Source organism: Podarcis filfolensis (assembly GCF_964270895.1).
Source record: "Podarcis filfolensis genome assembly, chromosome: 10".
Lineage (NCBI taxonomy): Eukaryota > Metazoa > Chordata > Lepidosauria > Squamata > Lacertidae > Podarcis > Podarcis filfolensis.
The window spans coordinates 70,502,437-70,519,036 of record NC_139612.1 but is presented as its reverse complement, the minus strand read 5'-3'; the positions used below and the strand labels follow the sequence as shown (position 1 = coordinate 70,519,036).

General features: G+C 47.8%; 1 protein-coding gene across 6 annotated transcripts in view; it reads right to left on the bottom strand.

Moving 5' to 3' along the window:
• Positions 1-11,501, bottom strand: part of CCDC136 (coiled-coil domain containing 136) — a 45,269-nt gene extending 33,768 nt beyond the window's left edge. For 3 of the 6 annotated variants that reach the window (XM_083572967.1, XM_083572966.1, XM_083572969.1), the window contains exon 1: positions 6,635-6,711. In XM_083572967.1, coding sequence (XP_083429093.1) covers positions 6,635-6,683 — 49 coding nt within the window. In that variant the 5' untranslated portion in view covers positions 6,684-6,711. Of the gene's footprint in view, positions 1-6,634; positions 6,730-11,309 lie in introns of those variants that run through there. The other 3 variants (XM_083572971.1, XM_083572970.1, XM_083572968.1) reach the window with 3 other exon arrangements.
• Between the last annotated feature and the right edge of the window lie 5,099 nt (positions 11,502-16,600).

Below are 16,600 nucleotides of genomic sequence, written 5' to 3'. Positions count from 1 at the left end.
CCCTCTTAAAAGAATAAACATACCACAATCTTGTGTAAAGTATATAAAAGAAGTTTACTCACATCATCAGTTCACAGATGGATCCTTGAAGGCAGACTTAGTTACAAAGTATATACATGGGGATCTATCCCATATGGGGATAACCCCAGTGTCCTCTGTTGGCTGGAAGCAGGAGGGGGAGAAACCTGGAAGCAGGATCTGACCATAAGAACACCCCCATCCCCTCCTGGGGTTTCCAGCAACAGGAAGGTGCCTTAGACACTTGGTCCATCCAGTCCAGTATTGTCTGAGTTTCAGATTGAAGGCATTCTCAGTCCTACCTGGAGGTGTCAGGAATCGAACTCGGAACATTCTGCAGATGCTCAACCTCTGAGCTACTGCTCTTCCCCATCTACACTGTCATTCTGCCGGCTTTTAAAATCACCCCCTCCATTTAGGCAGGCTTTTCCCTAGAGTTCTCCAACCCAGACTTTTGTTTTAATTACCGTGTTGTTCTAACGGAATTACTTCCTTGCCTATTTTAATTATGGGTGCCTCTACTGTAATATTCTAATGGAATTGCTTTATCGTGCATTTTAATTATGGGTGTTTATATTTTAATATTCGTGCAATTGGTTTTTGCGCTTGCAAAGCTATCCTGGCTTTATGCTTTATATAAATTAACACATCAGCAACAATTTCTTATGAATTTGCACTCCGTTCTGCAAACCTCTGAGCACCAGTTGAGTCACAGGCCCAATTTTAAGGTTAGAAATAAAAGAAAGGGGGTCCTGTTATCTCCTGCTTGGACTACTGCAATGCGCTCTACGTGGGGCTACCTTTGAAGGTGACTCAGAAACTACAACTAATCCAGAATGCGGCAGCTAGACTGGTGACTGGGAGCAGCCGCCGAGACCACATAACACCGGTCTTGAAAGACCTACATTGGCTCCCAGTACATTTCCGAGCACAATTCAAAGTGTTGGTGCTGACCTTGAAAGGCCTAAATGGCCTCGGTCCAGTATACCTGAAGGAGCGTCTCCACCCCCATCGTTCTGCCCGGACGCTGAGGTCCAGCTCTGAGGGCCTTCTGGCAGTTCCCACATCACGAGAAGTGAGGTTACAGGGAACCAGACAGAGGGCCTTCTCGGTGGTGGCGCCCGCCCTGTGGAACGCCCTTCCATCAGATGTGAAGGAAATAAGTAGCTATCCTATTTTTAAAAGACATCGGAAGGCAGTCCTGTTTAGGGAAGTTTTTAACATTGAATGCTGTATTGTTTTTAACACTCAATTGGGAGCCGCCCAGAGTGGCTGGGGAAACTCAGCCAGATGGGCGGGGTATAAATAATAATTACAGTGGTACCTCTGGTTACATACTTAATTCGTTCCGGAGGTCCGTTCTTAACATGAAACTGTTCTTAACCTGAAGCACCACTTTAGCTAATGGGGCCTCCTGCTGCCGCCACGCGATTTCTGTTCTTATCCTGAAGCAAAGTTCTTAACCTGAGGTACTATTTCTGGGTTAGCGGAGTCTGTAACCTGAAGCGTATGTAACCTGAAGCGTATGTAACCCGAGGCACCACTGTAATAATAATAATAATAATTTATTATTATTTTGGCTAAACGTTAGGGTGCATTTCATGACCGTGATGAAGTCTCCTTCACTAGAGGTGTAAAAACAAAGTCTGGATGCCCGTCCATCAGGGATGCTTCAACAACAAGATTCTTGTGTCGGCAGGGGGTTGGACTGAATGACCTTTGAGATCTCCTTCCGAGGCAAAGTTGGGGATTGTGACTGACTCCCATCAGCCCCAGCCAGCATGGCCAATAGTCAGGGAGTGATGGGAGCTGTAGTCCAACAGCCTCCTAAGAGTCCCACGCTAGCCTGTAATTTTTAAAAAATTATTCTTATGCTAACTCATTTTCTTTTACTGCTCTTTTTAGCAAATAGTTTAGATCCTGTGTGAGTGTCTAGAGGCTGTTGGAGGATGGATGGCAGTTAATGGATTGAGGTTGAATCCTGACAAGACAGAAGTACTGTTTTTGGGGGACAGGAGGCGGGCAGCTGTGGAGGACTCCCTAGTCCTAAATGGGGCAACTGTGCCCCTGAAGGACCAGGTGAGCAGCCTGGGAGTCATTTTGGACTCACAGCTGTCCATGTAGGGGCAGGTCAGTTCTGTGTCCAGGGTGGCTGTCTACCAGCTCCATCTGGTATGCAGGATATACCAGACTTTTAGAAGACATCTGAAGGCAGCCCTGTTTAGGGAAGCTTTTAATGTTTGATGTATTACAGTATTTTATTATTTTTTTGGGAGCCGCCCAGAGTGGCTGGGGGAGCCCAGCCAGATGGGCGGGGTATAAATAATAAATTATTATTATTATCTTCTAAACGTCTTTTGTCTAGTAAGATGCATCTATATTTTGTTAATTAAACAAATACTAAACAGCCGCCCTGTTCTAAGAGGCCAAGAAGTATAAGAGAGAAATCAAATACGCAACGTGGTGTGAGAAATTTTTGCTGTCGTTCTCAACGGGGGCAAAGAAGCTGCGTTATTCAGACCATTTGCTCACATTGCCTGTTTTATTCTAACCGACAGCAGCCCCCTGGGGAACGAGGAAAAAGGCTCTTCAGACTCCCTGATTCTCTTTGCAAGCGGGAATAGAATCAGAGGTGGATGCTACCTGGCCAGGTGTGGCTATGATGACCCATTGCAGAAATCCCCACAATTCCGTTTGCGACCTGCTGTCTCCACATCAGCTTGCGGCAGGCAATATTTCTTAAGAGCGGAGAATTCTTGCGAAATAAAGATCTACTTGGACTACTGCAATGCGCTGTATGTGGGGCTATCTTTGAAGGTGACCCGGAAACTACAGCTAATCCAGAATGCGGCAGCTAGACTGGTGACTGGGAGCAGCCGCCGAGACCACATAACACCAGTCTTGAAAGACCTACACTGGCTCCCAGTCCGTTTCCGAGCACAATTCAAAGTGTTGGTGTTGACCTTTAAAGCCCTAAACTGCCTCGGCCCAGTATACCTGAAGGAGCGTCTCCACTCCCATCGTTCTGCCCAGACACTGAGGTCCAGCGCCGAGGGCCTTCTGGCGGTTCCCTCATTGCGAGAAGCCAAGTTACAGGGAACCAGGCAGAGGGCCTTCTCGGTAGTGGCGCCTGCCCTGTGGAACGCCCTCCCATCAGATGTCAAAGAGAACAACAACTACCTGACATTCAGAAGACATCTTAAGGCAGCCCTGTTCAGGGAAGTTTTTAATGTGTGACATCTTAGTGTATTTTTGGGCTTTATGGAAGCCGCCCAGAGTGGCTGGGGAAACCCAGCCAGATGGGTGGGGTACAAATAATAAATTATTATTATTATTATTATTAGTCCCTTAATACAGAGCCCGCAAGTCGAGTGAGACCTGGCAAGCTCATTATTCTTATTCTTATTAATTTCCCACCCTAAGGCCCCAGGCCTGCTCACATGATTTTGAACGTTAAAATGAAAAGTAAGACCGACATGCTTACTCCGGAACAATGTTTTTTTCATATAATGAATGAATTTTTTTTATATAATGAAATGAATGCTTTTTCATATAATGTTTTTTCATATAATGAATGAATGAATGAAGCTTTGCGGGATTAAAGAAAGAGAAAAATGGTGTAAAAAGTATAAAGATAGAAGTAATCTACATTAGACACAACAACTTAGAAAGAGTAAAAAAACTGAGGTCTTAGAGCAAAGGAAGGAAGTCAATATGTGTATATATATGTAATGATTAGATTAGAATGATGATATGGTTATATTTATAGATATGTGTTTTTGGTTTTTGTCTTTGTTTTTTGTGTTCTTTTTTTCTTTTGTGTTTTGTTTTTTCTTTTTCTTGATAGTACTGTTTTATTTTGGATTCAGTGTTTGTAATTTTTGTTGTAATTTTGCATTGAATTTTTTTTTTTTTAAATGTTAAGTCAGACCAGTTTAAAATAACTTGCAGTTACAGAAATAAGATGGATCCTAAAAAACATGCACCTGAAGGGTCAAAGGCCAGGGACAAGTGTCTTCAGCATCCTCCAGAAGCTGTGCAATGAAGGTGCCAGACGTGCCTCTGTGGGGAGGGAGTCTCATGGCTTAGGGGCCACCACAGAAAAGGCCCTTTCTCCCAGGCTTCCATCCTGAGCCTCTGAGGATGGAGAAGCTCTCAAGAGGTTCCCCTCTGGGGCCTGAGACATTTAGGGCTTTAAACATTCACACGAGCACCTTATGAGAATGCAAGAACAGTTTTGCTCCTGCTCTGGGATGTAGAACCCGAACCCATGGCTTTCAGTTACAAAAAAGTCGATTCAGGCTAAACATCAGGAAGAACTTTCTGACGGTAAGAACTGTTTGGCAGTCGAATGGGCTCCTTCGGGAGGTGGTGGACTCTCCTTCCTTGGAGGTTTTTAAGCAGAGGTTGGATGGCCTAATAAATAATAATAATAATAATAATTATTATTATTATTATTATTATTATTATTATTATTATTTATACCCCGCCCATCTGGGCGGCTTCCAAATGAATATTAAAAGCAATACAGCGTCAGATATTAAAAACTTCCCTGAACAGGGCTGCCTTCAGATGCCTTCTGAATGTCAGGTGGTAGTTTATCTCATTGGCATCTGGTGGGAGGGCGTTCCACAGGGCAGGCGCCACCACCAAGAAGGCCCTCTGCCTGGCTCCCTGTAGCTTTGCTTCTCGCAGCGAGAGAACCGCCAGAAGGCCCTTGGCACTGGACCTCAGTGTCCGGGCAGAACGATGGGGGTGGAGACACTCCTTCAGGTATACTGGGCTGAGGCCGTTTAGGGCTTTCAAGGTCAACACCAACACTTTGAATTGTGCTCTGAAACGTACTGGGAGCCAATGCAGATCTTTCAAGACTGGTGTTATGTGGTCTCGGCGGCCGCTCCCAGTCACCAATCTAGCTGCCGCGTTCTGGATTAGTTGTAGTTTCCAGGTCACCTTCAAAGGTAACCCCACATAGAGTGCATTGCAGTAGTCCAAGCAGGAGATAACCAGAGCATGCACCACTCTGGCGAGACACTCTGCGGCCAGGCAGGGTCTCATCCTGCGTACCAGATGGAGCTGGTAGACAGCCGCCCTGGACAAGAACTGACCTGTGCCTCCATGGACAGCTGTGAGTCCAAAATGACTCCCAGGCTGCGCACCTGGTCCATCTGTCCTGGATGCTTTAGCTGAGATTCCTGCATTGCAGGGGTTGGAATAGATGACCCCTGGGGTTCCCTTTCAACTCTCCAATTCAGTGATTCCAAGACAAGCCTGCTGGATCAGGCCAACAGCCCATTGAGTCAAGAACTCTCTTCTCATGGCGGTCAGCCAGATGCCTGTGAGAAACCCGCAAACAGGATGCGACCACAAGAGCCCTCCCCCCCCTTCTGCAGCTGATATTCAGAAGCATTGCTGCCTCTATAACCCTCTTCTCCTCCTCCATGAATTTGTCTAACCTCCTTTGAAATCCCTGTGGGAGGGAGTTCCACAGGTTAACTGCACTGCCTGAAGAAGGGCTTTCGTGTATCTGTCCCTTTAACTTCTGCTGCAGTGTCTGCAGTGTTGGGCAATCTGGGGCGAGGGTGGGGAGAGGTGGCCAGCCCCCTAGCCCCACCGGGGTTCTGTTATGGGACACAGACCACCCAACGCATGTATCCCTTATGGGATACATTCTTCCTAAGGCCTCCGCAACCCCACAAGTCTCTGAAGATTGCATTCTCGCTTCTTTCTTGGAGGGTTATGTAACTGGGTCAATTGGGTGGGGGGGGGAGAGAAATCGGGTGGGCAGCTGGAGGGGGGCGCAGAGAGAGATTCAATTCTTCTTGGACAAAGAGAAGCCCGTTTCTCACTGCAGCTCTTTTAGACACAATTTCAAGGGGGTGGGGTCCAGATGGAACCGGGGAAGGGGGCAGTAAAACGAACAAACTCCTCAATGATCACAAGGATGGAGCGTCCAGAACATCTGTGTGTGTGTGTGTGTGTGTGTGTGTGTGTGTGTGTGTGTGTGTGTGTTTGTTTTAGAGACACACAATTCAGCCGCATTTCCAGAGAACCCACTTCCCCCTACGCCAAACACTCTCCAGAAAACTCCCGTTTTGCTTTCCTTTTTCTCCACCGGTTTGCCCCCAAATCCTGTTCTCCAAACGGGGCCGGGACTCCTCAGAGGTGTAAATTTGGGGAAAGGGTCTCGGGTAGCAAAGTGACTGGACTTTCCACCACATACCCTCCTCGCCCGCCGGATGACATAACCACCGCCCGTGGTGTCATCAGCGCAAGGTGTGACTCTATATTTTTTTGCAAAAGGAGAGGTGGGTGGGGAAGGGTCGCAGAGGGGGAGGGCTGCACAGGACGGGGGGTGGGGGGAAGGGCAGCCACAGGTGGAAAGTGGAGAGGGGGAGGGGAGAGAGAGAAGAAAAAAAAACGGGGAAGGAGGAGAGGAAGGAGAGACCCCGGAGAGGTAAAGGCGCTTGGAAGGGAGACGGATGGAGGAGACGCAACCGAAAGGCTGCGGTGATGCAAGGGGAGGGGAGGGGAGCAGGGGGGTTGCGGGGGTCCTTGCGGGAGTTGGGGCTGCGCCCCCATCCTCTCCATCAAACCCGCCCCCCCCATCACTGACCTGCTCTCTCCGTCCGCCTCCCAAGCAGCTGCAGCTCAGCTGCCTCCATGGCCGTTTCTGGAGCGAAAAAGCAGACGGAGGGGAGGAGGGGGAAGAAGGAGGCGGTGGAGGGGAGGAGGGGGAGGAGGCAGGGCCCACCCCCAGGCTGGCGGAAGGCGCACACACACAGAGACAGGGGGCTGGCGCTACCCGGAGCCCATCCTCACAACCCGGGCTGGCGCAACCCAAACGCGACATCTCTTTGGCGCGCTCGCGCCGGTACCCAAAGATGCTTTCTGTTGCGCGCTGGAAATCGGTACCCAGGAGCGCGCAGCCAAGCTTTTTGCCGCCCGGGTGCCCAGCGGGAAACATCGGAGGCGTCTCCGGCTCGCCACTCCGCGCGCGTAACCGCTGTGGAGGGCGCGCAACCAAGCGCAAAACGCGCACATAAATGGACACCCGGCCGTGGCGTTTCTGGCGAGGCCTGCTCTTTAGCCAAAGGTTAAAACCTTACAACTTCAGAGCCACCCACACGCCTGTGCTTTTGCAGGGGGCCAGCGCATACACTCGCACATCCTGGCAGATGTCCCGAGCCGGGGAGCATCAGCGCGTGGCTCTCCCCCACCTCCCGGCACTCAGACATGCCCCCAGACACGCGCGCAGCGCTCGAAATGCGCATTCCCATCTGGCGAGCTCTGCTATTCCCAAGCGCAAGCGCTCGAATCGACGCGCACCAAGGAGCAGGCGGCGTTGTCCGCTTGGCACGCACACCCAACGGTAGGAGAGCAAGCTGAGCACCAGCCGGAACCCACAGCCCAGCCCCACATTTTTCCCCAACTGGGCACACACAAACACCCGGCACGCAAACTCGAAGCACCCGCGCGGACCTCCTGGGAGAGGCCGGGGTTTAAATCCACCTGGCTGGTGGTGACCTGGCCGGGGCAGTCTCTGCCTCTCAGCCAAAACTAGGATGGCAGCCTGGAACTACAGAAGGCTCAAGGTATTTTCCTCCCCGTGGAGAGCTGCTGCCAGTCCGAGCAGCCCATACTGAGCTACATGGACTCAGCATTGATTCCCGCGTTCCTATCTGGGAAGGGACATAGCTCAGGTTCAGTCCACAGGTGGGACTGGGCAGGTTCCCCACCAGAAACCCTGGACAGCTGCTGCCAGTCAGTTTAGACAGTACTGAGCTAGATAATAAATAATAATAATAATAATAATAATAATAATAATAATAATAATAATAATTTTTATTTATACCCCGCCCTCCCCAGCCAAGGCCGGGCTCAGGGCGGCTAACAAGCAACAGTGGCGTAGCGTGGGTTGTCAGCACCCGGGGCAAGGCAAGTAATTTGCGCCCCCCAACCCGTGGATTTGCGCCCCCTAACCCTAACCCCCAGATGTTGCGCCCGGTGCGGCCGGCCCCCCCTGCACCCCCACGCTACGCCACTGACAAGCGATAATAAAAACAAGTTGAATGAATACAACTTAAAAACAAGATTAAAATACAACAAAATATTAAAATGCAGCCTCATCACAGGAGGAGAAAGGAAAAAGGAAAAAGAAAGAGGGGAAGGGAATCAAATTGGCTCCAAGCCAAAGGCCAGGTGGAACAACTCTCTCTTACAGGCCCTGTGGAAAGAGATCAGATCCTGCAGGGCCCTGGTCTCATGAGACAGAGCGTTCCACCAAGCCGGAGCCAGTGTTGAAAAGGCCCTGGCTCTTGCTAAGGCTAATCTGACTTCCTTAGGGCCCAGGACCTCTAGGGTGTTGCTATTTATGAACCTTGAGGCTCTCCGTGGGGCAGACCGGGAGAGGCGGTCCCGTAGGTACGAGGGTCCTAGGCCGTGAAGGGCTTTAAAGGTCAAAACCAGCACCTTAAATCTGACCCTGTACTCCACCGGGAGCCAGTGTAGCTGGAAAAGCACTGGATGAATATGCTCCCATGGCAGGGACCCCGTGAGGAGCCTCGCTGCAGCATTCTGCACCCGCTGGAGTTTCTGGGACAGCTTCAAGGGCAGCCCCGCGTAGAGCGAATTACAGTAGTCAAGCCTGGAGGTGACCGTCGCATGGATCACTGTGATGATAGGCGGCTGAGTATTAGGCATCTTCAGGTGTGCCTGTTTGGGTAAGGGCTTGAGCTCAGTGGAGGAGCATCTGCAGATGGCCTTCTGCCCTGACACCCTGGAAGCAGCTGCCTGCCAGGGTAGACAACACTGGGTTACGCAGAACAATAGCTCAGGACCAAGCAGCTTCCTAGCTTCCTATGCGCCACCCAATTCACGATTCCTTGGCCTGTCAAGGAGGGGGCTGGATGCAACTCTCAGGCATAGGGGTGCAGGGTGGGGGGGACTCTTGAACGGTCCCCTCATGTGGGGGACTCCCTGGTCCTGAATGGGGTAACTGTGCCCCTGAAGGACCAGGTGCGCAGCCTGGGAGTCATTTTGGACGTGCAGGTCAATTCTGTGTCGAGGACGGCTGTCTACCAGCTCCAAATGATACGCAGGATGAGACCCTCCCTGCCCGCAGACTGTCTCGCCAGAGTGGTGCATGCTCTAGTTATCTCCCGCTTGGACTACTGCAATGCGCTCTACGTGGGGCTACCTTTGAAGGTGACTCGGAAACTGCAATTAATCCAGAATGCGGCAGCTAGACTGGTGACTGGGAGCGGCCGCCAGGACCACATAACACCGGTCCTGAGAGATCTGCATTGGCTCCCAGTACGTTTCTGAGCACAATTCAAAGTGTTGGTGCTGACCTTGAAAGCCCTAAACGGCCTCGGTCCTGTATACCTGAAGGAGCGTCTCCACCCCCATTGTTCTGCCTGGACACTGAGGTCCAGCGCCGAGGGCCTTCTGGCGGTTCCCTCATTGCGAGAAGTAACCTTACAGGGAACCAGACAGAGGGCCTTCTCGGTAGTGGCGCCCGCCCTTCCTTCAGATGTGAAGGAAATAAGCAGCTATCCTATCTTTAAAAGACATCTGAAGGCAGCCCTGTTTAGGGAAGTTTTAAATATTTAATGCTGTATTGTTTTTAACACTTGATTGGAAGCCGCCCAGAGTGGCTGGGGAAACTCAGCCAGATGGGCGGGGTATAAATAAATTATTATTTTTTATTTTTATTTTTATTTTTATTTTTATTTTTATTTTTATTTTTATTTTTATTTTTATTTTTATTTTTATTTTTATTTTTATTTTTATTTTTATTTTTATTTTTATTTTTATTTTTATTTTTATTAAATTTTGTCCCTGCCCCCCCACATCCCCCCTGCCCCCCCGCCCCTGCCACCAAGGAAGAAAGGTGAGTGAAGATCTACATCAGGAACAAAGTGGGGGAGTTAAAGATCTGCTGCCCCTACTGATCCGGCCGCCTGAGACAGTGTGCCGGCCCTACCTGCATCCTACAGGGATAACTGTCCAACTGCAGTCCGGGACTATGTCTGCTTTTGCCACTGTGTCCAGCAGGGGGCAGCAGAGATCATGCGACAGCAGCTGGAGGCGGCAGACAAACCTTTTCAGAGGTGCAAAACAAACTTAAAGAGCATTTCAGCTCTGAGTCTGCAGGAAAGACAAAATCTGGGCCTACCCCAGGGGTAGGCAACCTAAGGCCCTAGGGCTGGATGCGGCCCAATCGTCTTCTAAATCCGGCCCACGGACGGTCCGGGAAGCCGCGTGTTTTTACATGAGTAGAATGTGTGCTTTTATTTAAAATGCATCTCTGGGTTATTTGTGGGGCATAGAAATTCGTTCTTTCCCCCCCAAAAAATATAGTCCAGCCCACCACATGGTCTGAGGGACGGTGGACCGGCCCACAGCTGAAAAAGGTTGCTGACCCCTGGTCTACCCGAGGCCTTTTTAAATGTGTTATGAAAAGGGGTGTTCCTGGCTTGTCTGTGTTCTTATTTTTATTACAGTGGTACCTCGGGTTACAGACGCTTCAGGTTACAGATTCCGCTAACCCAGAAATAGTACCTCAGGTTAAGAACTTTGCTTCAGGATGAGAACAGAAATTGTGCGGCTGTGATGTGGCAGCAGTGGAAGGCCCCATTAGCTAAAGTGGTGCTTCAGGTTAAGAACAGTTTCAGGTTAAGAACGGACCTCCAGAATGAATTAAGTTATTAACCCAAGGTAAAGGTAAAGGGACCCCTGACCGTTAAGTCCCGTCGTGGCCGACTCTGGGGTTTTGCGCTCATCTCGCTTTATTGGCCGAGGGAGCTGGCGTACAGCTTCCGGGTCATGTGGGCAGCAGGACTAAGCCGCTTCTGGCGAACCACAGCAACGCACGGAAACGCCATTTACCTTCCCACTGGAGTGGGACCTATTTATCTACTTGCACTTTGACGTGCTTTCGAACTGCTAGGTTGGCAGGAGCAGGGACCGAGCAACAGGAGCTCACCCCGTTGCGGGGATTCGAACCGCCGACCTTCTGATCGGCAAGTCCTAGGCTCTGTGGTTTAACCCACAGCACCACCCGTGTCCCTTAACCCAAGGTACTTACTTATTTATTTTGTGATTTTGCTGTTGCAATTTTACGTGATGAACCGCCCTGAGATCTACGGGTATAGGGCAGTATACAAATTCAATTCATCACCATCGTCAGTGTTTACGACACCTCTCTCCAAACACAACCCCATCTCTCTCTCTCTCTCTCTCTCCCTCCCTCTCTCTGACCTTCAAAGCACACCCCTCCTCCTTACTGTCTGGAGGCTGCTCCATCAGTGGATTTATGGTTCCCGGGCCAAATCTGTGAGATGATTCAGAAGCTCTGGCACTCTGGTCCAGAAGATCACATTCTGAACACCTTCCCCTCTTCTCCCGCACCCCAGCACAGCCAGCCTCGTAGACAAGCTGGAGGCACGCTTGCACAGAGCATCCTTCTCACCTGAGATGCCACTCAGAATTCTAGATTCTGCGTCTCCCTGGCAACGGACCACACAGCATCCCTGAGGGGCAGCCGGGTTTCTGCACGCCTCGCTGCCCCGGCGGCTGAGGAGAGGCCAGCAACAGCGCACAATGCTGTCACGGTCCGGTTCACAGGTGATCAAAGTCCCAGCTGGGGACGTCAGGACCAGGGGCAAGATGGCGGGGTGGGAGCAGGAATGGGGGTCCAGAAGCCAGGAGTCAGAAAGCCAAGAGTCCGAGGGTCAAGAAGCAAGGAGTCATGAAGTCAGGGGTCTGAGGATCAAGAAGCAAGGAGTCACGAAGTCAGGGGTCCGAGGATCAAGAAGCAAGGAGTCACGAAGTCAGGGGTCCGAGGATCAAGAAGCAAGGAGTCACGAAGTCAGGGGTCCGAGGATCAAGGAGCAAGGAGTCATGAAGTCAGGGGTCCAAAGATCAAGAAGCAAGGAGTCACAAACTCAGAGGTCCGAGGATCAAGAAGCAAGGAGTCACGAAGTCAGGGGTCCGAGGGTCAGGAAGCAAGGAGTCATGAAGTCAGGGGTCCGAGGTCTCTCAAAGGGTAAGTAAAGGTAAAGGGACCCCTGACTATTAGGTCCAGTCGTGGCCGACTCTGGGGTTGCAGCACTCATCTCGCTTTATTGGCCGAGGGAGCCGGCGTACAGCTTCCGGGTCATGTGACCAGCAGGACTAAGCCGCTTCTGGCAAACCAGAGCAGCGCACGGAAACGCCGTTTACCTTCCCGCTGGAGCGGTACCTATTTATCTACTTGCACCTTGACGTGCTTTCGAACTGCTAGGTTGGCAGTAGCAGGGACCGAGCAACGGGAGCTCACCCCGTCGCGGGGATTCGAACCACCGACCTTCTGATCGGCAAGTCCAAGGCTCTGTGGTTTAACCCACAGCGGCACGCAAAGGATACTGCAATAATAAATGCTTTCTGGCTGATATTGAATGAGCCATGCAATAAAAAGTATTTGTTAGATAAAGTTAAATTAAGTTAACAAAAAACAACTTCACGCAACTGTGTAAATAATAGTTTAATTGTAAATTACGGTAGTACAATGGGCATAGTCAGAAGTTCCTTTCTTTGCTGATTCAAACAGTGAATAACATTATGTCTTTGCCTTTATTCACACTTTCATTCTTCTTTCTCTTTGTTTTTTCTTTCTTCTGTTCTTTTCCATTCTTTCCTTTTTCTATTTATAATCTTTATAACATAGTGAATGTTATTTTGTTTGTATTGCATGTGTTTTATGAACCTGTTTGTCTAATAAACTCTTTTTGTAAAAAAAAAAGGATGTGAAAAGGAGTACTTTAAATGGTAAAACAAACAGAAAATTCAATAAAAATTATACACAAAAAAAGAGAGATAACTTGCTCATCGTTCTCTTGAAACTGAAGCACCTGCTGTTTCTGCTGTTATTAAATGCTTAGCTTTGGGGCACACGATGGCTGGAAATCTACCCTTTCAGACTGATGGAGCGGCTCTAGGATCCTGGAAACGGGGACTCTGCCAGGACTTCGGACCATGACACCGAATGGGGCTGGCAGACCCCCAACTGTGCCCCATTACAGTGGTACCTCGGGTTACATACGCTTCAGGTTACACACTCCACTAAGCTAGAAATAGTGCTTCGGGTTAAGAACTTTGCTTCATGGTGAGAACAGAAATCGCGCGGCGGCAGCAGCAGGACGCCCCATTAGCTAAAGTGGTGCTTCAGGTTAAGAACAGTTTCAGGTTAAGAACGGACCTCCGGAATGAATTAAGTACTTAACCCGAGGTACCACTGTATAGGTTTGTGTTCTTCTGCTCATGTATACTTCCAGTTTCTCCTCCAGAGAAAGCCTGAGGTATCTGTTGAGAATCCCTTTTTCTCGACTGGAGAAATACCAACTAAAGAACAGTGGCAAGAGAAGTTGATGAACTATGCAGAACTGGCAAAAATGACATAAAGAGAAAAGGACAACAGAGACTTTGAAAAAGATTGGGAACCATTCCTATTATATTTGCAGAAGCAAAGAAAGTCAATAGACTTGATGGCAGGATTGAAATAAACATTCACATTATTAGCATTGGAAGACAGTGAAAGATGATGGTGTACTAACTGTTATTTTTACGTCTTTAGGTTTGATGTTATGTTATGAATAACTTTTTCTGTTAAGAGATAGCAAAATGGGTGAAAATAGAAATGAACCAGAAGCAGAACTTGGGGAAAACCTTGGAGAGGAGGGAGGGAGGAATACCGTATTTTTTGCTCTATGAGACTCACTTTTTCCCTCCTAAAAAGTAAGGGGAAATGTGTGTGCGTCTTATAGAGCGAATGCAGGCTGCACAGCTATCCCAGAAGCCAGAACAGCAAGAGGGATTGCTGCTTTCGCTGTGCAGCGATTCCTCTTGCTGTTCTGGCTTCTGAGATTCAGAATATTTTCTTTCTTGTTTTCCTCCTCCAAAAACTAGGTGCGTCTTGTGGTCTGGTGCGTCTTATGGAGTGAAAAATACGGTATATTTGCTGAAGCAAAGAAAGTTAATAGACTTGATGCCAGGATTGAAATAAACATTCACATTATTAACATTAGAAGACAGTGAAATATGATGGTGTATTTACTGTTATTTTTATGTCTTTAGGTTTGATGTTATGTTATGAATAACTTTTTCTGTTAAGAGATAGCAAAATGGGTGAAAATAGGGACAAACCAGAATCGGAAGTTGGGGAGAACCTTGGAGGGAAGGAATATATAGTGAATGTTAAGAAATTGATATGTATGTAATGAATGAAAATGAAAAATGAATAAAAATTTAAAAAGAGAGAGAGAATCAGGAAGAATGGAATAAATTTAATGATTATTTAGTAAAATATGTTAAGTTAAATTAACCGGAAATAGCTTGCAGATACTTAATGGGCTTAGGATTTTATTTATGTTAAGTGATTAATTAATATGTTTAATTCCATAAGGTGAAGATCTAAGGATGTTAATGTTTAAGTTAAATTTCATAAAAATTGGGATTTGGAAAACCGTTAAAAGGACATGCAATGAAATTCAACCAAGGGGAAGCGAGGAAGTCACTTAACAAAGTTAATAACTGTAATTTTCAATAAGGCTGTGATTTATGTTTGTTTGTCTTGTGTTTTTGTTTGTTTGTTTGTTTGTAATATTGTGAAAACTAATAAAAAAAATTGAGGGGGGGGAGAGAGAGAATCCCTTTTTCTCTAGGAGATTGGGGTGGGCGCAACCGCAGATTCACGCAGCTGGCAAGGGAGAAAACCAGCCAGCATCGCATACAGGATCAGGCCCTGCCAAGGGGGGAGAGCATCCCATTATCCAACGAGAGCAAGGGCAGTGGAGGAGAGTTTGGGGTAATCACTTTGTCCTTAATCCCTTCTCTATCCCCCACCCCTGGGTCAGGGGGCTGGACCGATCTTCCTTAAGCTGCTTTCCACCTGCTCATCCTTCCTGGGGAGGGGGCCGGCCTGCCTCCCTCTTGACGGGCAAGGAGGGCCCTGTCCTAGACCGCCCCCCGCCTCCGTCTATGGGGACAAGATCCAGGAGTCTGGAAATGCCTGGGACTTTTTAGTCCAGGGGTCAGCAGACTTTTTCAGCAGGGGGCCGGTCCACTGTCCCTCAGACCTTGTGGGGGGCCGGATTTTATATATATATATAGATAGATAGATAGATAGATAGATAGATAGATAGATAGATAGATATATATATATATATATATCACCGAAAAAAGAAAAATTACATCAATTCAACATCCATATTCATTTTCTAACCAATTACACAACTAAATTAAGATATACCTAATTACTCTAAACTTCTCTTTGCTGTATACAAATACAACACAGTTAGAAATTTTATATTAAAGCTTTTTATAAATAATATTTCAAATTCCCCTACACACACACACCCCGTTCCCCTTCACCCATCTGTGATTTTATTTTTACTTCTTCCGTATTGTTGTGTTGTTTTAATTTAATCATTGTTCAGCTGATTCTTTTATTATTTCCTTGCTTACCCCTGAACGTTTTACATGCCAGACTATTTTTTTTTTTTTGGTGGGGGGAAATGAACGAATTCCTATGCCCCACAAATAACCCAGAGATGCATTTGAAATAAAAGGACACATTCTACTCATGTAAAAACACGCTGATTCCCGGACCGTCCGTGGGCCGGATTGAGAAGGCAATTGGGCCGGATCCGGCCCCCAGGCCTTAGTTTGCCTACGCATGGTGTAGAGCAGGCATGTCCAAAGTCCGTTTCGGGGGCCGAATCCTGCCCGCCTGTCAGTTCAATCCGGCCCCTGTGGCAGTTGTTTATTTCCTGAGGTAAAATCCTTAAAAAAAGCTCAAGAAATTCAATACTAAAAAAAAGGTCAACAAATTTGGCCCTTCAGTTCATCAAATCTGGCCCTCCTTGAAAAAAATTCGGACACCGCTGAGGAAAGGAGAGTAAAAAGGCAACAGGATAGGGGCTTATAAAATTGTGCCTGCATGGAAAAAGTTGAGATTCCTACATTGCAGAGGGTTGGACTAGATGGCCCTTGGGATTCCCTTTCTACGATTCTGTGACTTGATGGTCCATTGGCTGCTGGGCTCTTCCTGTGTTCTTAAGAACTGCCTTCTGGAGAGATTCTGGCAAAAGGAAAATTGGTAACCAAACAATTCAACCCCTGCGTTGCAAACAATAAGTAATATCCAAGGCAAAACGATGACCAAATACAATGATACAATATCAATATACAATCTTTATATAATATGAAATATATGAAAATCACATAAACGGAAAACTTATGAATCTCTGGAAGTCACAAAATACGCACTCTTAATGGATTCTCTTGAAAACATAAAGCCATGAATGTAAGCTCTTTCTTTATGCAATAACAGCAGCAAGAATATTACTGGCCCAAAATTGGAAGCAAGAAGAACTACCGACAATTGAAGAATGGAGGATGAAGTTACTGGACTATGCAGAACTAGATAAACTAACAGGAAGGATTCGAAACCGGCGGGACCAGAAATTCACGAAAGACTGGAGTAAATTTACGGACTATCTGAAAGGTATTTGTGAAGATCAGACGACATTTGTAGGTT